This window comes from Falco punctatus (genome assembly GCF_963210335.1).
Source record: "Falco punctatus genome assembly, chromosome: 8".
NCBI classification, from domain to species: domain Eukaryota; kingdom Metazoa; phylum Chordata; class Aves; order Falconiformes; family Falconidae; genus Falco; species Falco punctatus.
Genome location: NC_137588.1, coordinates 5,244,475 through 5,269,094, shown reverse-complemented (window position 1 = coordinate 5,269,094; position 24,620 = coordinate 5,244,475). Strand labels below are relative to the sequence as shown.

At 37.9% G+C, this 24,620-nt stretch overlaps 1 protein-coding gene across 6 annotated transcripts in view; it reads left to right on the top strand.

Moving 5' to 3' along the window:
• Positions 1-23,677, top strand: part of GULP1 (GULP PTB domain containing engulfment adaptor 1) — a 163,754-nt gene extending 140,077 nt beyond the window's left edge. For 4 of the 6 annotated variants that reach the window (XM_080398783.1, XM_080398780.1, XM_080398781.1 and 1 more), the window contains 4 exons: positions 3,892-4,116; positions 7,002-7,140; positions 14,037-14,131; positions 21,574-23,677. In XM_080398783.1, coding sequence (XP_080254909.1) covers positions 3,892-4,116; positions 7,002-7,140; positions 14,037-14,131; positions 21,574-21,645 — 531 coding nt within the window. In that variant the 3' untranslated portion in view covers positions 21,646-23,677. Of the gene's footprint in view, positions 1-3,891; positions 4,117-7,001; positions 7,141-14,036; positions 14,143-21,573 lie in introns of all 6 variants that reach the window. The other 2 variants (XM_080398784.1, XM_080398785.1) reach the window with 2 other exon arrangements.
• The last annotated feature ends 943 nt before the right edge of the window (positions 23,678-24,620 follow it).

The following is a 24,620-nucleotide window of genomic DNA, read 5'->3' as shown; positions in this document are numbered from 1 at the left end:
ATTCCTGTCATGGCAGTGTTGCAAAAAATTGCTATTTTTAAGTGGAGCATTAAAGATCCTGACTGATTAGACCCTTTTTTAAAGTTCTTTAATTGTGTCTGAGAAGCATAGGCTACCTGCATCTATTATCCTCATTAAACAGCTTTAACGTGCTCATGAGAAAACCCCAGGATAGACTGTGGAACCATATACATATTTCCAAAAAACAGTTTTGGAATGTGTTTAGGCATATCACTTGATTCATGTTTCCATTAAGAGTGCCAGTGGGAAAATGCACCTGTTTTTTCTTCGCCTGTCTTCTGCTCCTTCAATTTTCTACTATCCTGCCCTCAGTTCAGTGAACACTTCTTCATCAGGGTATAAAATTGTTTGTGATATTAAAACAAAAAAAAATGAAATTCCCTTTGTCGTATTTCATGGTACTGAAAAAGTAGTAAATGAACCAAAGGTGTGGCAGTTAATTCATGAAACTGCTAATGCTTATACAGTATTTCAGGAATTAGTAAATTAATATAACTTTAGTAGCCCCAAATCTCAGGTAATCAGTGGGTTTGTAACTAACTGCGTGATTTCCAAGTCAAGGTCACTCACAGTTCCCTGTACCATTCCTTGCAGTTTCCCACTGTGACTGTTCCAGGGAAGAAAAACATTTTCTAATTCATTAATACACTCAGGTGATTCCTATGGGCGTATGACACAGATTGCAGTCAATGTCTTGAGACATATGGTAAAAACAAACAAATTTGAAATGATTTCTTGATTAGCAAACGCTCAGTCATGCTACATTTTCTAGCGTGATGCAGCCAAACAGTGCATCTTCAGCGTCACGCTGGGTAGAATGAGTCAAAAATAAATCCTTTTTGAAAGGCACATAACATCTAAACATAACAGAGACCAGGTCCACTAAACTAGTATGTTAATTTCATTAAGAATAATTTCATGTTGTGTTCTTGTGGTAATGAAATGGAGTCCCAATTAGAAAGTAATATTTCAACCTAACCAGTGCTACATGTTCAGTGTTACACTGAATGGGAAGCTCAGACAAAATAAAATTGCCACATAGAATTGAATTTTATACGTTTAATATATTTGTACTACATTTTCTTCCTTTATAATTGTATTTGGTGTAAGGAAGGCTATTAGATTTCAGAAGTTACATCCTTCTTAGGTTGTATTCTTTAGAGTAAGAGTCTGTTCCCTTCTCCTTTCTTCTGCATTTTCTGGATCCGGTGATATTTCCTGCCTTGGGAAAGCCCCCGGGCAGTCCCCACAGCCCAGCCCTGGGGGCAGCTTCGGGCCCCTCACGTCAAGGGGGACGCGGAGGGGCTGGAGCGTGTCCAGAGCGAGGTGGGAGTCGGTCCCTTCTCCCCGGGAACGAGCGACAGGACAAGGGGAAACGGCCTCGAGTTGCGCCAGGGGAGGTTTAGGTTGGGTGTGAGGGAACATTTCTCCACCAAACAGTGGTGAAGCAAAGGAAGAACTACTAGTCAAAATTTATTATTGACAAGATATTCCCCAAACTGTCATATGAAGCCTAACGCCCTGTATGGTGAGAAATATCCCAAGGTTATTGCTTATCAGTTACGTGATGCTCCATGTTCAGGGCTAGAATGATACAAATACAGTATACTCTGTTTCTGTATTGAAACCTTTAATTGTCTGTATTTGATGCATGTTCTTCACACTTCTAGTTTTGCTGCTTTGCATCCTATATACATTTTACTTTCTTTATAATTTTTCATGTGTCATACATGGTTTCTTATGGAAACTACTTTTTCTTTGCTGTTTTGCATTTCAGGGAGATATTTTACTTCCTTATTTTGACCATTTGTATTTACTACCTGCCAGTGTTTACTATTATGACATCTTGTTTTTCCATATATATATATGTAACAGCAGATCTTACATAGTAGTAAATATATGGTAGCATTTTAAGTTTTCTACCTGTAGTCCAATGATACTCTTGAAATAATAATGAAAATTCTAAGTCTTGTAGTTTTTTGCTTTCACGTTTATTGGTTACCATTCCAAACCCTCTGTTTCACAATTCCACCTGAGCAACAGATGAATTCTTTGCAATCATGATAACACCTTTATTTATTTTTTTCCTTATGAATTGAAAATTCCAAATAGAGTTTTGTGGTGTTTGCTGGTGTTCTCATAAGTATGACTTTGCTGCTAAATTTCAATACCTGTACCCTTAACCTGGCTTGTCTGTAAAGAAAGTAACTAAGAATCTGTTTTTAAAGTATTTGAAATGTTTTGTTTTCTACATAACTCAGAAAAAATGGTTAAAAATAATTAAATCCTACATACTGCAGTTATACAAACTTACAATGAAATAATCATGTCATATTGATTGTGTAACACCGTATGAAAAGAGTAAAAGCAGACTTGAACATTTTTGCTGTGTGTATCTACCACTGCTTCAGCCTGGGCAAGTGTGAGGGGTTTTGAGGCAAAATACCTACAACACAGATCCAGTTCCTGCCTTCTCAGTGTATAAACTTTTGGCTCTGGCCAAGAAGAACTGTCTGCACAAGTGTTCAATCTCTTCTGTTAAGACTCGGAGATGAATCTGTCCTCTAAAGCCTTGTTTTAACTGTCCAAAGCTCTTTTCCTCAGATTTTGAGGTAGGAATTACAGCTTGGCCCCAGCAGAAAGACTGTTGGACATGTTTCTTAAATCAAATATTTAAAGACATTTCCTTTTTGCTTTTCTTTCCAGGATCAGTCCCAAAGGCTTTTTGTTTCTAATTTCACCTAGACAGGATCTGTTTCTTTTGAAACCTTTCAGGGTTGCAGATAGTTCCCATTTGGACAAAAAATTAAGGTGGTATTTTTATTATTAAAGTGGACAAAGCTTTCAGCTTTGCTTTTGGTACACAATGAATCTTGCTGGAATATACAGTCAAATACTCCCCAGTCATACGGGGCAGTTAACTCCAGGTTCTTGTCTGCCTAATTCAGACCAGAGCCTTGCAGTTACCACTTTGTCGTCTTAGGTGAATGCTCTTAGCGTCTGTATTCTGGTGTGGATATTGCTCATTTGCCTCTGGTCAGAGCTGTTTTGTGGATTTGCTAAGAGATCCGGAGAATCTTACAACCCTCAACATTTTTATTTCCTTAGCAGCAAAGTTTTATCCCATCCTGCATCCTGTGCTGCTGTTGTAGGGACACGAGGATTCCTTTGCTTTGCAACAACGAGGCTCAGCTTTTGAAATATCTGCTGAAAATACGACGTTCAATTAGTTATTCATCCACACAGAAAAGATGGCAGAAGGGTATTATTGTGCTTAAATGTTTAGGTTCTCAAGTTCTGTATATAGGGAAATGAAACAAACTCTAGTATTAATGTAAATGTTACCATTTGTGCACTGTGAGCTTCTATTGCAAGAAGATTTTAGTGAAACAATTAAGTGTTCGTTAAATATTGGTGGGGTAAAAATGGTAGGTGTTTCCTGGTTTGGAGAAAGAAAATTCTCACCTGTACTTTAACCCCAGAGTAATTCTTCTCCCCAGATGTGTTCTTAGCTGCTAATTTACATGTGCAGATATGAGATACTGCTGATATGTTGGTAGATTTAGACATTAGTCAGCGCATCTGACATACCTGCTTTCTAAAAGATGCCTGTCATCATTTTATTTGCTGTAATTATCAAGGAGCAAGTCATCTTCATTCAAGTTAATATTGGGTTACTACTTATTGTGATATGGTTTTAGATTTTGTTTTAAAATATTTTCACGTTCTGTACCTTGTAACTATAGCACTGAACAGCAAGTTGCTGACAAACTTTTTTGAAGTATGAAATGTTTTTCTTTTTCTTCTTTCCCTGGCATTACCACGTTCTGTTCCTCAGAATGTTTTCTCTTTTCTGTGATTCCTTTTCAGCTGCTGCACATAAAGTGTGATAATGATGAACATATGTTTCAAAGACCCTCTACTTTTTTCTGGTGTAACAATGAGGATTCACCTCCTTGTTTAGATATCTCTTCCATTACGCTTACTCCTAGGAGTTCTCCTGACTCTAGACTACCACCTGGATTGTTAATACCACCACCTTCAAAAAGTGGTCTTCCAAAGCCAGCCAGTGAATACAGCTGCCCAAGACCTCGTGTAATCCTGCTGTGCAAAAGCTTTTCCTTTTTTTTTTTTTTTTTTTTCTGGCTTTCTTTTGTTCTCTGTTGTGTATTAACTTGTATTAAAAATGCACATTTTGTACAGTGGTTAAAGCACAGAGTAGATGTATCTGAGATTCTGTAGGGATACTCTTATAATACGGAATTTGTAAAGATTTACTCGTATCTCTACATAGCTTTTTCTCTCCCACCCCCAAAACATAAATTATTCTTTTCTCAAGATGTTTAAAATAGTCCATTAATTACCTCTGTGTTATCTGTCAATCTTTTGTTAAAATTCTTTATATTAAGAATAGTTATTCAAAACTATTCTAAAGGTCCGACTTCAAGGGCTTCCCCCCCCATGAATTAATAGAAAAGCAATCAGCCATTACAGACCTTTTAGCATACTTTATAAAAACTGTGCAAAATGAAGGTTAAAGATTATTCTTAAATACGAAACGGGCATAGTGCCTGCTTTTTCATATTGATATGCTTATACTTTCAACTTTTCTTCCATTTGCAAGTAACATTTGGCTGCATTTGGCAAACATCCTAGCTTTCTGCATGCGTTCACTAAATAAAAATGCTTCTTGTGCTCATATGTATTAAAAATATACATTTCTTAAAATAACTGTGGTTTTATTTAAACTGGCTATTGTCAGTGGTATCAAAATGGCCAGCAACTTCAACAAAGTGGCATAGAGAAAGGAAATGGCACTGTGAGTTGGGGGTTACTTTTTTTGCCTAAAAGACTCATTTAAGTCTAAACATAAACACTGGTTGTTTATCTAGCTTCTGTAGGTAGCCATGAACATGTAGCAAGTAAGGAGAATCTACGTTAGCATTTACTGTCTCCAAGATATCCTAGGAGTATCCGTCAGTGTTGATGGGAAATGTAGGTTAATATATGACACATACTTACCTGTTAAACCTGATGCCACCTTCCCGATGCAGACAAAAACCGATTACAGTAGGGGAGAGTTTTGTTTGTATGAAGAAAGGGATACGAGATTCATTACAATTGCTTTGGGTCAAGGACATCCATTACCTTGCTTTGAGTGGGAGCAGATGACATCCAGCAGCCTCCCGGACTTAAATGATGCTGGTGCCCTGACTGTGCACAACGGTGCCGGGAGGTTGATGCCTGGTCGGTGAACGCAGGGAGGAGAGCCTGTTGTGTCTGAACACTGTGTGCTGAAACCTTTACACAACAGGTGATCTGTGAAATGGCAAAACTAAATCACGTTGAGGTTAGTAAGAGTTCTCTGTGTGTAAAAATCTTAAAAAGCAGTTATTTTATGAAGTTAATTTAGTTGTGGTCTTGCCAGAGAATAACATGACTGAAAGAATATATTTTCTAAAAAAATAGGCGGGGGGGAAATGTGCCATGTTAAATGGATTTTTTTTCTTTTTTCTTTTCCTCCCTTGATATACATCAGTATACCTAGGCAGAAGCATTCCAGTTTTATTGAGGTACTGAACAGTTCTAGATCTCTCTTAATCCAAACTTAACATATGAATTCAAAACACCTAATAAATAGGAAATGTAGGATTTCAGCGTCTGGTTTTCTCCTTAAACGGTGAGTGGAGGCACAGTGGAGGACTGTGGATCAATACATTTTCCTTCTCAGCAGCCACAGCAGCCTCCAGGGAGAAGCAGAGGTAGATCAGGGCTACCTATAGACTTGCTTTAGAAATCTGTGGCGTGTGCTGTCAGGGGGCAGCTTCCGTGGCTGCAGCAGAGGCACTAAAGAAAGGAGCATTCCAAAATAAGGTGTAGCTCCATGAAACTCCCAGGGACCAGTAGTGCTAAAAACTACCGGCTTGCCAGGTTGTCATATTCATGTATTCTGGCTGAAAGTATCCATGTGACTAACTTAACTTGTGCTTAAGATTTTTCGTATGAATATTTTGGTCAAAGTGAGTCTTATTTTAACAGTAGCAGGCTTTCCCTGTGCCTGGCTCTATAATCTATCTAATACACAGAATGCAGGGCTTTTTCTGTTGACTAAGTAGTAACATTGGCATGCAAGCTAGTTTTGCATATATATATTTTGCCTTTGGCTTATCGGTCTCAGTTTTAACCTATTTCATCATCTGTCTTTAGTGTTCAGTTTATTCCGACTTGACCGTGCTTCGTTTATGTCCTAAGTAGTGGACTGGTGGCAGGAGGATGAATTATTAAAAAATAAATATGGTTGTAGAACCATAGTAGTTGTTGGGTTTGGGGCTTCTTTCCTTATCCAGTATTTTAACTCCTTCAAATTCCTGGGCCTTACTAATGAAATATTTTCTGTTTCATGTTCAATGATGAGAGTTTTATTTTGGATGTTAATATTCAGTGTATTGCATGTCTAGGTTGTTACAGGTGAAAAAATATATTTGAAGCTTTGATGACACCAGGTTTTTTAGGTTGTCAAGTAAGTGATCACTTAAGGAAGAATTAGTAAACAAGAAATATTGGGATTGTATCTCTTAACTTTAGCTCCTCGTTCTGTGCACCCCAGAGCACAGCATATTGTTGCTGCAGCATTATCTTAAATTAGTCTTGTGAGCATCTGTGTTTGTGTGTCTGCAATAGAGAACTGCGCATCACCAGCTTTTTCAGGTTTAATGGTGATACATTTCTGGCTGTACCAGATGGACTGAAAATGGGAAAATGACAATGCTCGTTCGGTATTGGAGAGTTTTAGCATGACTCAGACTCTGAACTGCAAATGCCATTCGCTTGGTGTCAGGAGCTGGTTTTTGCATGCTGATGGTTATTTTTAACTTTTTTTTTTTTTTTTAAATGTGGCTCTTATCTGCATGCTGAAGAATTCAGTATTGTGATCTTTTTCGTGTGAAATATTGCCCTAATATTTATTGTCCTTATTGTAGGCAGGCAGTGTGACACCCAAATCACCCTCCACTGACATCTTTGATATGGTTCCCTTTTCTCCCATATCCCCTCAGTCATCAACACCTACTCGCAATGGTACACAGCCTCCTCCAGTACCCAGTAGATCTACAGAGATCAGTAAGTTTTGTAACAACTGACCTAATTTTTGTTTACATTCTATTTTTTTAAATAAACCATCTTTAAAGATTTACGTACATTTTGCGTGAAAAGCCAAATGCAGGTTTTGTAAATCACATTCAATAATGCCATTTCATTTTTATACCATCTTCCCAAAGTCATTGATGTTGCTGCCAGGTTACATTATAAACAAAGTTATTTACTTGCTGAAACGGTTATATAAACAGTTTGAAGGAATTTGGTTGGGGATTTTAACTTGGCTTTTCTTTTACAGTATTGTTTTTTATACTTACTTCAAGAAATACTTTTACTTCTTGTTATCTCTTTCCTCGCCAAGCCACAGTTGTAGCATCTAAAGCCTACATTTCTGGGGAAGGCAGCAGGTGCAGTAAGTATGGTGATGGTGATGCAGTAGGGAGAGCTGCAGAAAATCCCTCAAGATGTAAACTGTCTCGGAATGCGATTTTGAATACTACTTTTCATATCACTGAAACCGCTCCTAAAAGATTTTCAAAAGATGATTAGCAATAACAATTTTATTTTCTAAGGGCGCAAAAGCAGCTAGGGGTAAGGTTCTTGGCTTCACTGGAAATCTTTTAGGAGTCAACCAAGTATTTTAAAAAGCTTTGGAAATCCTTTGGTGGAGAGGAGAGCGGAACGTACACGAGCAGTGTTAGAGGTGGTGGAAATATTAGACTGCGCATGGTACCTTCTATTTCTGGTGCCTGTTTTAGTATGGATAAGGAACAGTAATCTTACTGCCTGCCACCATATTAAACCATATTTGAAGAGTTTCTGCATGTCTTGGGGAATGCTGCTGGTATGTAGAATTTTCGGGTATGGATGAGAGCTGCGCACAATTAGAAAAAGGTATTCTAAGACTTAAGCCGGTGAATGTCTTCCCCAAGAGTATATCCTATGCCCCTTTTGGTTCCATTGCTTAGAATGTCTGTCGCCCTCTACAGAGAAAGTAAACGTCAAGGCTATATTGATTCAATTTAAAAAATCTGTTCTTTTTTCAGAGAAGATTTTAAATTAATTTAGATTAATTTCTATGGCTTTCTCAAAGGGTATATTAACAGAATTTAAAACTATTCTTTTAAGAATACTTAGTATTAACTATTCTTAAATAACTTAAAAGAATATTAGAATACTCTAACAGAATATTAGAATAGAACGGTTCTATTAAAAGAACTTTTATGGCTTTGTAACGAATAACAAAAAATAATTCACCCTCCCCAAGAACTCCTATTGTGTTTTCAAATTTGTTCCTCTGACAATAGAGACAGTGCCAAAAAATTTATTTCAATATGCATATCCAGCTTCAAAAATCATAACTTGTATTACAGGGTGAGATTATTTTTATTATTATTTATTATTATTATTATTAATAATCATAATCATCTATTTTCCTACTTTGGTTCCGTTGAAATTGTGGCTAGAAATCTTGTGGGAGTCAGCACTTAATGCTGAGTGGTCTTGAGAATTCCAGCTATGTATGTTCTGGAATTGTTTAATCAGTGGTTTTTATAATATAGAAGATACTGTAAGTTGTTTATTCAGCGATATATACTGTTGAAAATAGTTGCTTTTTCTGCCCTTCATTCATTTGCATTCACAGAAGATGATGCAGTTGAGAGGCATGCCAGTCAGTGTCTGCTTGTTCTCCGTGCTCCTCCGTGTGCCGTGCTTCAGAGGGACATTACAGAAATACATCATAGTCTTTATACTTTTGATCCCTGCTCTTTCAGTCTATGTCATGGCACTTTAAATGTTGAAAATTGTTGGATTCATCAGCTAATAGCACACTGTGGCATATTTCAAAAGTGTAATCTGAAACAAGAGGAGTATTTTCTAATCAAACAAGGCCTTACTGTCTTAGATGAGAAAGTTCAGATCCTATAAGAGCCTCGTTCAAGCTGTGTAATGTTACATTATTATAATAATGTACAATAATACATTGTATTATATGATGTTATTGCTGCCAGTACATGCAAGCTGGTGTTTCTTTCTCGAATACAAGTTAGGTGGCAACCAAGAGGAGCTGATGTTTGGAGTCTCCCATTTTTGAGGTCTTTTCACGTTCTTATCCCTACTTCCTTTGTGACTGCACTGGAGTGGTTTGTGATTTTTTCCCCATCACTTGATGAAATTGCAGAGTTATTTTATTGGATTTTATGATTTTTATAACTTTCACCTTTATCCCGTTCAGTAGTAAAGAAGGAGAAAGAGAGGGCTGTGCCATCTGTTTGCTAGTGTCACCCTCAGTTGCTCCATTCCTCGATGAGGTTTATCTGCCTGTTACCTAGGGATGGCGCTCGGGCTGCTCAAGCAAAATGGGCATTTAAAAGCCAAAGTTCATCTTCCTCATTTGACAAACCACCCAGGAATAACACCTCACTAGACAGACAAGTCACATTTGCAGGAAACCAGTAACAATAGCAAACACTTCAGATTCCTTTGAGACCAAGAGCTTCATAGGTGATAACTGGCGCTAGGACAAATCATAAAGGGAAATGCCTAGAGTTAGAATTTTTCTTGCCAGCTCTCTTTTGGGTAGTTTCCTCAATAAAAATTTGGGGGCTATAAATAATACTTTTTGCTTGCAGTACAGAGTTCAAGAAACCCAGCACTGGAAGGTTGCAACACTAATCTCTTTTTGGAAAGGTAATTATCTCCAAAGTATTTAAGCTTTAAAAAAGGAAGAAGATTCTTGAAATTTTGAGTTCTTATTCAGCAATATACCAGCGTGGCTTCTCAGTAAATATCTGCTCACTTCTAGGTATACCAGTGATAGCAAATAGATTACTTTTACCTATTTAAAAGGAGAAAAAATGTGTGATTTGGGGGCAGAAAGTTGCAGATTGGACAAGTATATGGTGTCTTTTTAGGTAATAATTGAAAAAAAAAAAAGCCCCTGTTGCTTTCAAAAACAAAAGCCTTTTCCAGAATTGTATTTCCTCTCAAAATTCTGCTGGGAAATGTTTTTTTTAACAGTAGGTTTGCAGTGACCAGCTTGCAGTCTAAATGTCAGCATTGCAGCCCAGTGTAGTAATTGCTTAATCGAATAATTGACCAATGCACAGCCAGTGCAACCCAAAATGCAGCGTTAAAGGCTGTACTGCCACTTCTTCCTTGTAGAGTCAGAAATTGCAAACTTTATTGTGAGTTATCTTAAAGGACAGATTTAATTTCTTAATTTTAATTAATTAAATGAGGAATTAATTTATATGTTTCTTTCTGGCACAGCATTATTGTCATATCTCAGAAAAGAACTGGAGAGGAACATTATCGGATTGTGCAACACATATTTCACTCAAATGCATCTTGAACAATCCAAGGTCACAACTGGCAGATGCAGAAATCTGTTCCCAGATGCTATCTTTCCAGAGATACTTAAGAGTATGTTACCATAATAATGGCGGAACAATTTTTTATGCTGTAATAATGCCAAAAGAAAAAAAAAATATTGAGTACCCTGCAGCTAAGGGAAAGGCTTCCTGGACTTCAGTACCTCATTTTATTCCAAATATTTTCTTGCCTTCAGTGTGATTAATTTGTATTTGTCATCACAGCTGCTCCAGGACATCTGGGGAAAGCATATATATGCATAACTCTGTGCCTGGAGGATAGCTAAGGTAAAGAAGATGCAAAATGCAGCAGAGAAGCCAAATATTTGTAGTTTTGTTTAGTAATTGCTAGCTTTGAGTTTATTACAGAGTGCAGGTTGCTGCCCTCCAGTGCTAGGTGTTTCTTGTCCTGAATGTCAGCTAGGTCACAGAAACACGAATTTATTACCTGTTCGTGTCACTCTGTGGTTTGAGTTGCGGATGTAATACATCAGCGTTTCATGAGGTTTGAATTTGTTGGTCGATTTCCCAAGCTGTGAATTTATTTCCATCCAGAAAGGAAAAGCAAAGAAAATTATGTATGCTGTTTGAAAGGCTCATTTTCAAAGGCTACTGGTTGCTGTGTATTGGAGAAAGAAATGCCTCTCTATGCTGCAATTATTTGGGGAGTCTGCCAGGCAAGATATTCTTTAGTTATAGTTAATCTTCATGCAAATACTCTACCCTGAAATAAAAAAGCACTGATTTACGCCATCTCTGCTAAAAAGGAGCCCCCCCTGTGAACAGCGGAGTGAACACTAGCAGATAAGCATGTGGAGATCCCATGCAATAGTGCAGCTCTTCAGTGACTAAATTTTAGTATTTATCCATTTTTCACGTGTTTTTCAGCTTCTGTTCAAACGAGAAATACTGATGATGCTATTGAAAATGTTTCATGGAGCTTTATCCCTTCCCGACTCTTAGCAGTGCAGTCTCTCATATAACACACAAATTTTAAATGCAGAAACACACTTGTACTAGGGACTTTTTCAGCTGGTTTACTGAAATGGTTAGCAAGTTGTAATGGAGACAGTTCCTAAAATAATAGTTTTTCATAGAAACTCAGCTAGGAAGTATTTCTCTGTTTTGAATTTCATCCTGTCACTTGAATAAATTACATTCTGGTTAATTTTAAGTCTGCCTTGAATAACAATATAAATGAAGTAATCCTTCACCTGAAGGCAGGTGACATTGAAGGAGCTAAAGCTTCTGCCATTCTCCTGCTAATGAGCTCGGAAGTGCTGTCATTAATAAAAACCTAATAATAAGGCACGAATGATAATATCCATAATAGTGTACTAAATACTTGCTTTCAAAACCAGTGGTAAGTCATATTCCAGTACTAAGAAGTGCAAGAGTTGTATTCTTTACTGTTTTTTTTTTCCTAAATACATGCCTTGAATTTTTGCTAAGGCTTGGTGTTGAAGCTGTCTGCTTTTAGCTGTCTGACCACACAGAAAACTGTCAGCTCCTTTTAAGGGTAAAAAGAACCTCTGAAGGAAGGGAAAAAGAAAAAGAAAGAAAGCAGACCTACATAATGAAGCATAATCACTTTTTGCTCAGTAGAGGTTAGACTGAAAGTCGAAGCTGCTGCGCATCTGAAGGTTGCTTTGTAAGAGCCTGAAAGCATGTGAGGACACTGGTTATACTGGAACAGACCCATTTTGGCTGTGCCAAGAGGCAAGGGAGGAGGTTGATCCTAATTTTTACATTAGATTATCCTAGTTATAATGTCTTACATGCAGGTGGTCTGCCTTTGCCAGGAAATACTAGATGATGATGATTACTATTATTATTTATTCTTATTATTACTGTTATTGTTGTTGTTGTTATTATTTGGCTCAAGTGGGCTTTTTGGAATAAGGCTTTCTGATGTGGGCCATCTCCTGGTCCCATGTGACAGTCTGTAGCTGTTTAGTCGCACTTTTTGCAATATGTAATTAATCAAGTTCCTGCTTGGTTCTGTACTTTTATTATGGCAGTGAATGCTGGTAGCTGCTAATTGTTTAAAATGCCTGTTGTGCAGCCTGATAACACTTAATTGTGGGGTCAAAACCCACGACGACTGACCTGCACAATAAATGTTGAAGAGCCTAGACAAGTACAGGTCTAAAATTGTGGCTCCAAGGATGCCAAAATGAAGAAGACATCATAACACTGCAACAGAGATTTTGTGTCAGGTAGTCAGCTGTCAGCTTCCATATCGTGGATGTTAAGTGTAAAATTTTGTGCTTAACCAGCAATCTAGCTAGTCATTTCAAAGTTACTAATGGCCCCTTTTACTCTCATGCTCCTAAACTAACGTTGTTTTAAGGTAGGTAGTATGCTTACCAGGTTTTCTTGCTGAACAACCATGAAAGTTAGGAGGTCGGATATAGTTTTAATTTTCCCTCCACCAATGAAAAGACTGTATTAACTTGATTCTGTAAATTTTGCTGTGAGTGTGGTGGGGTTGGGTTAGCACAATGATTTTCTTACTGCGTTAGTTCAACACAATGTGAGATAGAAAAAGTCTATATAGATGGCAGTGTTACATGGAGAGGGGGAAAAAAATTTCCATTGTCGAGTAGGAGAGAAAAAAAAAAAGCACCAACCTAAAAGAACCCAACCCATAAGATTTCCTCTGTCAGATGTGAAGAGCTAGCATTACACTGTTCTAATAAGGAAAATAAAAGTTTTGGAGGTGTTTCTTATCCGAACAAAAAAGAAACAAAGGAAAAGAACCCCTTACCATTAGAAAGCATACTGCGGTTAAGAAAAAGTGAAAAACTGTGGCATTCATAGAGATCAATTTGCAATCGTCCTATTTATGGACACAGATTTAGTGGAATTTTAGGATAAGTGACCTTTCATGGTCCAATGCTTTTTTCATTCTTTCTTTTTTGAGTTGATCATATACGAGATTTTAAACCCCTGACAATTAGTTTTAGTTACTACCAGCTGTGCATTGAGGAACCCTGTCAAATGAAGGCCTTGTCTTCCATGGGTAAGAGTAGTTGCTTGTCCATGTGAAGATGTCCTTATCCTAATGGTGAGGAGTGGCAGACAGGGAACATGACGGCTCATTTGTTGGCAAAAATATCTTTCTGAATATACTGTTGAGAAGAAATTTGGCAACTGATGTCCAGGTGTTCCCTACTCATTTATGAAACTACTTGTACACGTGGATTCTGGAGCGCTCTTCAGTAGGAGATGCCCTCTACACGTTGCATCATCTTCTCGTCGGATCCCTAAAGTTCCTCTAGAAGGCGCAGGCATTAGTGCAAACTGAAGAGAGGCTTAAACAGAAGTTAATGGTGTTCTTGGAAAAGATATTTGAGTATTAAACTTTATAAAACTAACCAAGACCTGGCTTTCAAATTTGGATGTTAAAAGTTGTGGTTAATCAGTTGCATATCTAGAGGTGCTATTACTCAGCTTGTAAGGAGATGTAAGCTGCCTTTCTCAAAGCGCTAATGTCATAGCCCATACCTTTGCTCTCAGTGACTCACTTTTCTGTTGTTCCAGAGAGAGACCTTTTTGGAGCAGAACCTTTTGACCCTTTTAGCTGTGGAGCAGGAGATTTCCCTCCAGACATTCAGTCCAAGCTAGATGAGATGCAGGTAAATACTGAGTTATCAATTAAGCAGTTTTCAATGGCTGTATGACTGTTCGTGAAATACACTTTTACAGTATTCGGAAAATGTATTCCAGACTGCACAAGCAAATACATAGAAAGAAACACGTTTCTGACTATTCCTTTTTGTAAGTATCTCTCACAGTCTTTGAGTTGGAGTTTGAATTTGCCTGCAGATCCTTACACATGGTATTAATAGGGGCCACCTGGGCTACCTTAGGGTTTCTCAGCAGCGTAACCAAAAGGGGTGCTGCTGCTCCTGCCTGGGAAGGGACTGAGCGAGCTAAGCAGAGAGCTGAGGTGGGAGCCCTGGCAGATACACCGATGTGGTTACTCTTCACTTCCAGCAATCACCACCATCCCAGTATAGCCCCATCTTCCCCTCTGTGCCATCAGCCTGGTTTCTTCATAGCACTGGCAGAGGCAAAGACCGTGCCAAAGGGGCCATGGCAATTGTCCGCTGCCTTTAAAACCAACTGGCCGTGGCTGTGGCACTCTGGGGCAATTAGACTGGTGAGAATTGGTTCAAGAATTCTGCACTGATGTGTTTTTATCAGAAAATGTTTGTTGATTCTGAAACACTCGACAGTATCTGTTCAGTTATTGACCCAATTTTGAAGCAGTTCTAGGAGAAAGCCTTCAAGTTTTGGAAGAAAACGCTCTCTTCAGTCAGACTTTCCGAAATGCTAGTTCCTTGCCAGCTTCCTTATCTGGGTTTTTTTCAGCAGCCTGCCAGCAAAACAGGAGGCTGAAAATACTGGGAACTTGAATTTCTAGGATCCTGGCTCCTCAGCAGAAAGTCTTTCCAGGGCTTCCAGCCCTCATGAATCTCAGGAGCCCACAAAGTCCGAGACGCTAGCTCTCGGGCTCCTTCCACCCCCCTCTTCTGCCTGGGGAGCAGCAGAAATATTTCAAAATGGCTGAAATAAGTTTTAAATACCATTTAATTTTCTTAAGTAAATTTAATGTTCATTGTGAAATTTTCTTTTCCGTGTCAGTTTAGGATGGTGTCAGTGGCAAACTCCACTCATGGTGAAGTGAGAAATTTAGATTTTGGGTTACCTGTGCTCTGGCCCGTAGAGTTTCAGATAGCAGCTAAAAGCCAAAACTGCTTCTTTACAATTCTGGGAAAAATGCTTGTGTTTTACAAATGCTATAACATTATTAGCAAGTCTTTTAGCACCTTACATTGATACATATCAATGTTTCCACTGTCTGTAGCCTATTTTAGGAAAAAAAATTAATGTGGCATCAGGGGCTACTAGGAAGAAGCCTGCGAAAATACCTAAATTCCACACACTAGGAGTTCTTATTACAGGTAATGTTTTGACAAAATTGTGCATTGTTAGCATATAAGGCTGCAAGTGCTATCATGTCATAAACATCAGTAGAAGGAGCAGTAGAAATCTTTAGCAAAGATTTTTGAAGTCGTAAAAATGAAAAGTCTATATCATTGTTCGTACTCCCTTGACGTAAGGCGGCAGCCAAATTATTGGTAACAAACCCCGTAACCCTTCACACGTTACTGTGTCCTGCTGCAAAGAATATTGCTGTGGTCGGGTATTCCCCCCTGCGCATCCAGGGTTTGTTTTTTTCCAACTTTTTGTAACACTTCGTAAACTACTCGCACAATTAGAGAGTTTAGCATGTCAGTCTAAGCGTACCCTGGCGTTTCCACGGAAAGTTAGTTAGTGGGTCTTTATGTAGGCACAAAACTTGTTCGTGTACAATCACACTCAGAACAAATGTAAAGCTGACGGTGTGGGGAAAAAAAGAAAAAAAGCAAAAGCTGTGTGCAGTGATTTTACTAGTTGGTTGGTGCAAAATACAGTTTGAAACGTCTTTCCTAATATCTTTTTTTTTTTATCTTCTTGTGCTTTCCTGGGTGCCTAGCGTCAGCGATGGTTGGTATATCATATTTTCCTAACTGTATTTAAAGCATTAAAAGTTGAAGTGTGCATCTGTTCATGTCTGGTGTTGGGTTTTTTTTATGTATATGTGTGCACATATATAGATTTTACAATTCATATTTTATATTTACAACTCTGTAAGTCAGGGCCATTTTAATTTTTCAGGGCCTACAATTTTTAAGGTAGGCACAGCGGATTTTAGGTTTTTTTACTCTGCCTTAGCTGCTGATACTAAGCTTTTTTATTGCTGTTTGTTTTCCATGTGTCCTAGTGAAATCTCCGGTTTTCATTATTGGCTCGTCATTAGTGAAATGGTTTAAGCAAAACTTTTGACGCGTAGATTTTTAAGTTAGTACAATCACATTTGCGAATGCGTTTGTATTTGGAAATAATTATTTAAAAACTTGCAACGATCAGGGCCTAGCTGGGCTAGGAGTCAGCAGTTGGTAGATACGCAGCCTTTAGGAAGGAAAGTGAAATGGAGGCTGCAAAAGGTAAAATCACAGAAATGTCACGTACTTTTGGAAATGTAATGCTGAGAAAGATGAAAGAAAAAGGCAGGCTTCTATCTGGATACAAATGAAGGAATCCGTTGTCTTCAGGTTATGAAAGTGCAGCCTGAGTTTCAGTAAATATGTGACCATTAAACAGAGAAAGGTAAGTTGTTCACAAACCCATCTATAAACACTCTTATGTTTGAACTTTAACAAGGATCCAGATTTCACTCTTAAGCACTTTCTATTCAATTTCTCAGTCCAATCTCTGCTGACGTTTTTGGAGAGCTCAAAACTCACACATGTGCCGAGATGTGTCTTTTATAGCTTAGGCCTCTCTCTGATGGCTGTCCAACCTCCTGTTTCCCCCCACCCTTACGCTGAAACATATTTTCATCTTCTCTATTTTGACTGTATCCAGGCATTAATAAAATGGATCTTGTCTATTTTCTCAGAAATCTTGCAGTGAGGGGAAGTTTCCCTGGATCATGAATCATACCAGCAACAGCTGCTATAATTTATTAAAATCTCAAGGTAGTTAATAACACAAAGCTTCCAGGAGCTGCGAGCCGTTCTCCCTGCATGCCCTGAAGCAACCAGTAGGTTTGACATCCTTCCATCTGAAAGAAGTTACGCTCAGCCCGCTAAACTATCTGCTCAGGGATGTGTAAATTTATCGTTGGGTTTGTGCTGGCTTACACTCATTGAGTGAAGTCACTGTGATCAGTGAGATAACCTCAGAGCCATCGGGTTGACTTGTGCAAATTTATCTCCTGATAAAATTAAACTAATTTGTCTTTTTCTGTTTACTGTTTTTAACCAGTGTAGCTCACGTATTATTATCGTAGACACAAAAAAAGTGGGAGTTGTTTTGGGCTTACTTTTTCTACTGGAAACAATCTTTGCTGATATCATTAATAAGAGACCAGTCATATCCTTTAGTACAATACCACTGTTTTTCTGAATTACTAAGTTGTTCAATTTTAATGACCTTGAAGGTGAAAAAGTCATGCTGTCATCATGAGGATATGAACACAGAAGCAAAACACCATATAGATGCATGCTTCATAGCCCCTTCTGTTCCCACTGCTGTCCATTACCAGGGGATGGCTTTTTTCTGCATTCCCTGAAAATCAGCAGGTTTGAGAGATTTTCCAACCACCTGAGGAGTTACCGTTTCCTGAACCTTTAGAGCACAGGAGGCCATAGCGCACATGCTTTTTAATGAACAGGCAATGTGCGATGCTAAGAACACATTATTCAAAGCTGAAACATCTAAATTTCACAAGGCAAAATATTTTAAATGCTGTGTATTAAAATTAATGATGTAACTTTTCATATATATAGTATGCAACGTATGCCAAGTGCTGACTATATGTCATTAAAAAAAAAGTATTCTGCATAACACATTAATTAAGCTTCTTAGAAAAAGATATAAAAGCAAATCATGATTTATAATCTGCTCCATCATTCCAACTGACTTCATTATTATTACAGCTGCAAATGCTTGGTTTTGGAATAGAGAGTCAAAAGTAGGTATGTGCTGTATGATAAATACTCTTAAGAATCCTACAGCAGCTTCAAATAGGAGCTGTAAGACTTGAGAGACATATGCAGTTCAGGTTTGTATATCAACTATATTCCTGAATGTGCACATAAAGCTCCAAGTGGTCTGCATTGCTATGATGACAGCATAGGATACTTACTCTGCTGTGTGCATTAATCACAGTACAACTGCGTCGGGATGTAAAGGAGAAACTTTTCTTAAAACCTTGTCTTCCTATGGCTTGCTTGACTACAGCTGATGGGAATTATTTTTAATTATATCATATATTTGCCAAAGCATAGTTTTGGAGATTCCAGAAGTTATTTAAGAGTTATTTGGAGTTTGTGAAACTCGAGGGGTGGAGAATGGAGGTGGCTGTGGGAGATCTGAAGTTCATGCTTTTCTGATCTTTGGAAATTTGGTTGCAGTCACTTTGCCAAAGAGAGTCTGCTGGACGAGGGTGTTCTGAATTTTTTCCCCCCACCACCTTTTGAGGGCTGCATTTAATTGAATGGGAATATTGGTTGAGACAGTACAGTTTTCTTTAGTTTACACTCCTACACACTTGGCCTCCACTTAAATGTTCATGAAGAAAAAAATCTGGATTTTATATTCTTTTAAAGTCTGAGAAATGCCCAGATGGCTTCCTAGATTGCCTTGATGTTCTCTTTATGTTGTTCTGCTCTTTTGATGCTGTGGTTGGCATGGAAGTTTAAGCTTACTACTAACTGTAGTATCTGACACTTGATAATAGTGGGTTTTGTGTGATTGAACAGGTGAAGATTGAAATACCATGTTCCTGTCATAGAAAGCTATGAGCATGAGCCATTTTTAAGCATGCATGTGTTAACACTGCAGTTCCTGCCACTCCTAGGAGTAGGTTTTATTCCTTATCAGCTCAAGTATGCGATAGGTAACAACACCTGGCAACCACATCACTGTTTTCTTTTAGAACAGACAAAAGTTCGTTACGGTAATAAAGTGAACAGGCTTTTAAAGTATTTATGATACATGTAGCACAGCAATCTGAATGATTAATGTTGATCACATTGCAAATATGTGAAAATATCACAGCTTAACAGAGGAGGAGGAGTAAATGGAGGGGAAAGTGGTCTGAAGTGAAGTTGCAGAAGGAAAAGGTCAAGGAGACCACTGTTCTTTAACAAAGTAGAAATAAAGTAAGTCATAACAAACACAAGGTAAGTGATAAGTGACAAATTATCACTTTGTATGGAAAAAAAAGAAAAACTAACCCCCCCCCCCACATAATCAACAGCAGTGAGATACGTGCACTTCCAAAACGCATAATCTGATTTGCTCTTAGCTAGCCAGAAAAGGGGCACTGGAAGTGCAGATACGTAGGACACCAATAAGCAGTGCTTAAATGTTTAGAAAAAAATAAGAGCATGCAGGACATGAGTGGGATGAGTGTTTGTGCAGGGCGCTCTGGATTGCTGAGAATGAAGCTGGCCGTCCTTCTTAAACCAGGTGCTACAGCTGGTTTACTGTTGCAGCTGTATCAGGCATCCTCAGGTTGAAGCACAAACTATCCCTTGTGCAACCTCAGAACTGGAAGCAGCCTTTAAATACTTCAAAAGATTAGCATTTCAGACACACTAACTGTGGGGTTTACAATTTAACGGGATGGACTGTAGGGCTAATTCTCTGAATTTCCCTTCTGTGTAAGCATAGTTCTTTTGACTGCAGTTACATCAATTAATAGTATCCTTCGGGTAAACAAACAATTGTCCCTTTATATAAGGATGTGTTTGACTTGGAAACCTCAGATACTATTTGCTTGAAATATCTTTTGCATTGAGGGCTCTTCCTGTTGGCCTTTGGAAAAATACGGAGTGCAGGGGAAAAAAAAAAGTCAAATACACCAATGAGCTCTGACGGCACCACGTCACCCAGGTTGGGCAAACTGGGTGGCGCAGCTGGAGAAGACTTACACCTCAGTACGGCTGTCGGCTCAGTGTCTCAAAGGATGGATCTGCCTTTAGAAAAAAATAAATTTTACTTGGAAAATATCAGATCATTTGGTAACTATTGCCAGAAAGTATTCTGTTTCTCAGCCTTGCTCTTCTGATGGCTGTAGCTGGTGGGTTATTAAATATTATATGCATTTGAAATTCTAGCCTATGGTTTAAATTTGTTTGAAATTGGTTGGACTTCGGATTTATCTTTTAAAACCAAAAGATATGCTCTTTGTACTGCTGTGCGCTATGAGAAAAGGCTGGTTATGCCTAATCCCAATACCGATCGGTTTGCAAAAAGACTTGTTCACGAGATGTTGTTTCATGAAGGTGCATCTTATTGATCTCATAGTGTACAATCAGCTTTCTCTATGTGAGCTGTATGTTGAGACAGGGCTGAGCCGAGCGTTGTGACAGCTGCCACCAGAGCTGGTGTTCTCATGGCATTTCTATTTAGAGCCATTGCTTCCAATTGCTTAGAGTTTTACAGTACTTCCACCTAACAGACTGAAATTTTCTTGACTCAAAGGTGACTTTGCTCTTGAAGGTCAAACCACAATTATTCAGCTTCTTATAAAGCGAAAACAAGGGCACTTCCCCTGGATTAGAAGTTCTGTCATTTTAGAGCTGGCGCAAGCTAAGTGCATTTTGTAAACCAAAGGCATTTGTAGAAGGAATTTCTTTTCAGTAGAGGGGTGTGTGTGGTAGCATCTAGTTTACAACCATTTTTGTGTTTCTACTAATAAAACTAAGGGCAGGGGAGGGAAGGTATTTTGGTCCAAGCTTTTAAAGAAATTCTCTGCATTTTCTAAAGACCATTATATTTTATTGCACTGAGTCCCATGCCTTTGAAATGTACGGTTTGTTCATTTGCAATAGAGCAAGGACGATTTTATTTGCCGCCTTAGTGAAGCTCAGATGGCAGTAGGCTGTACAGCATACGCCTGGCAATGTAACTGCACGGGGAGTGATTCACAACAAACCTCTGACGTGGTTGAATGCTATACTTTTAGTTGGACTACTTCTAAGATAAGGGATTACTGAGTGTAGGAGAAACCTGGTATTAGTAACGGTGTCTGTGGCTCCCCTGAATGTTTAAAGTGTAAGTATAATAAGCTCGTTGCTCATATAGCCCTGATCTTTCCTGCTTATAAATCCCATCGGATTTTGCTCTGGAACAACATGGCCCAAGTCAAGCTCATTTGCTTTTCTATCAGCCTATGTATGTAAACATTCAATACTTTTGTTCTATAATATTTTCTTCATTTTATAGACATACTGTATTTATTTTGTTGTATGACATACATCCTTTTATCAGTTAACCGCTGAGACTTACTGAAAACAGGCTGACCAAATAATGTAAATGTCTGTGAATTCACTCTGAAGTATCCTTATGGTTTATCTGCTTAAAGATAAGCTCAAATTTAGATGTTTTTAGAAAGAGAGCTTAATCTTCCAGAAATCACTTTCCTTTTTATTAACTATGTCTTGTTTCATTGCAGGAGGGGTTCAAAATGGGATTAACCCTTGAAGGCACAGTATTTTGTCTTGACCCACTGGACAGCAGGTGCTGATGCCAAGAAACTAAATGTGATATTCCTGCACGATGGTTTGGGTTGTCTTTTTTTTAATTCTGAACACATATTCACAGATAGTGCCCACGTGCCAAAACCTGCTTTTTTCAACATGTAAACTCGTGTGAGGTTTGCTTCTGTAAAAATCCAACTTAGTTCCAGTCTTTCCCTGTACAAATGTAAAAAAGTTGTATTTGTTTATGAAATATGAATTAAATTACACTGTTGTGTTTCTTTCACTCACGTTTTGGCCCGAGTTTACTATGCTTTATGACTATTAGCCTGGCAAAGTTCTTCAGAAAGCTCCTACATACCTCTCTCTGTTTGCAGATGTGCAAGCATGTTTTTACATAATACTTTACCTGGCAGCATTTTGAAATTATGCTTTTAAGCCATTATTTAATATTCAAGCAGTAAATTGATTAATATCTAGTACAAAAAGTTCAAATGGCAGTGAAAAAGCAGAAAATACTAACCATTAATATGTGCTTAAAAGGTAAATCTGGATGCCGTGTAATTGATTTCTATTACTGTGTATGGTTACTATGCTGTATATAAGTCATTATTAGTTTATAAAATCCAGAAGACTTTTAGGTCCTTAATTCGTGTTTTAGAAACTAACAAATTGTTAGTATGCTTATTAGTGTTTAATGAGCATAGAAGAATGGCTAAATTGCAGAATGGACAAAGTAACTGCCCTTGTTTTGATATTTTGTAGCTGAACTGTAATGTATGTAATTTGGAATTCATTACATGATAACCATAAACTTAAAAAGAAGATTATGGTCTTGCATTTACTTAGGAATTTGGATAATTTTGTGTATAAGCAGGCGCTTCATTTACTGGGCTCAATTCTGTAAGTTACTTTCAACACCTGAGTGTTTACAGTCAGGCTCGGTTGAGGATATTTTTCCCTGTCTGCTTTAATGTATGTTATATGTCTTAATATAATTTTGAAGCTTGCTGCAAGAATTCAATATAAGTTAGTAAGTCCTTCACACCCACTGGTGGTTCATGTTACAGAAATAACCGCACCAAAATTTTCAGCTGCTAGTGAGTTGAATGCTGACCTGTCTATGCATACTCTTCATTAATCTTTAGCATAAGCAATAAAGTATCACTGTAAACCTATGTCAGACAATTATTATTAGTGTTTTGAAGCCCAAACTCCACATTAGTTAAATCCAAAAACTTTAAAAATTCTAATATTTTCCCCTCAAAACATACAGATGTGGAAAAACCCAAAATTTCAGATTTTTTTTTTTTATGTTTCCTTTTCATGAGAGTTTTTTTTGTGATAGTTATGGTTTTGTCCTTAACGGTTACAGTTTACACCAAAAATGTATTTTGCAGATTTCTCATCACATGTCTGTCTTTATGCCTTGTTCAACAAAGTACTTCTGCATATACCTTTGAAGTCCACTAAAACGAATGGGATTTTCCTTTGCTGAGTTTGACATATGCTCAGGTACCTTGCTGAATGGGGGCCTTAATGTCCCACATTACATTAGTCTTCCTCTCTTTTATTGTGTTCAACATTCATATAGAGTATTATGTATAAATATATATATATTAAAAATATATGAACTCACTAACAAATAGAATAGTATATGTTTCATAAAGAAAAGTCTTTATAATTTTGTTTGTCATATAGTATTTTGGAATTTGTATAATGAGGATGTTTAGTAGCCATAGCAATGGCCTTTTTTAACAAATAGAATTTGTATTTTTATTGTACTTTAAAAAGCTTTACATAATAAGCATCTATTTAGTGGTCATTTATTATCAATGGTAACACTAAGATAATATTTGCACATTTTAAGAAGCCTTTTTCGTTACTGATTTTTATGATAGCTGACTGCAGATGGCATGGTTAAATCTTATGTACCTGTGCAATCCATACAAAAATACTTCAATCAACACAAACAGTGCATTTTTAATGAAAAGGTTATGTGATCCGGTTGGAAACTGTATTTCTATGTAATCTCAAATGTCTGTTTAATTTTGCCTAAAATAAATGTTTTTAAATAAATTGCGTCCCAGAACAAAATGTTCATTCAGTAAAATGCCTGGGGGGGGGGGGGGGGGGGGGAGGTGCTTAGATGCTGAAATGTGTCAGTCACCTTATGTGCTGGAAAGCACCTGATATCAGCCAGCGCGGAGTAACTCCGGTGTTTGACCTTTATTATTGAGTTTGGTCTAATCTGAAATCAGCAGAGAAAAAATTTGTTCTCTATGCAACTAGCTAATACTAACAGCTGGGGAGTAACTCTCTCCACAGTGCTTCATGGATTTAATGAACCCTTTTAATTGCTTTTTTTTTTAATTACTTATTTCTCAAATACTTAGCTACTCAATACACTTGGCTACTAAATGACCCTAATGGCTATTTAAGGACTAATGGATGTAACTGAAGTCTTTCTGAGTTCTGGAAAGCAACCACTGCGAACCAGGTGCGTTATCGGGGCAGGCTGCTGCACATGGTGGTGGTGCGGTTGAGAAAACAAATTTTAAACCGGCTGGTAATAACTTCCACTGCAAAATTCCTCTTCAAGCTGATACTCAAAACCCATCCAGCCTCCTCCATTGGTGGAACTGGGACTCGAGCATTTATGGGCAGGGATGTTTTCAGGGCTAGCGAGTAAGGGGTACGTGTAAGCTCCTGTGAGTTACAAACGTGAGCTTTATATTTATATTAATCTTTCTCAGAACATGTCTACATGTTCCCACTAGTATCAGTGTCTTTTTACAGACAGTGCAACAACCTTGTGTGCTAAGTCTTCAGGCTTAGTGCACATACATATATTTGAGAGCGCTACCAGGAGCCTAGGTGGTTGCTCTTGCTCTATTTAAATGGGAGTGCTCCTGTTACTGGGAACAGAATTTTGTCTGTGCAAGCTTCCTTATTACAAATTCCTACTCTTTCACTTATCTATTAAAAGCAGTCTATGCTGTCTTATTTAAAAAAAAAAAAC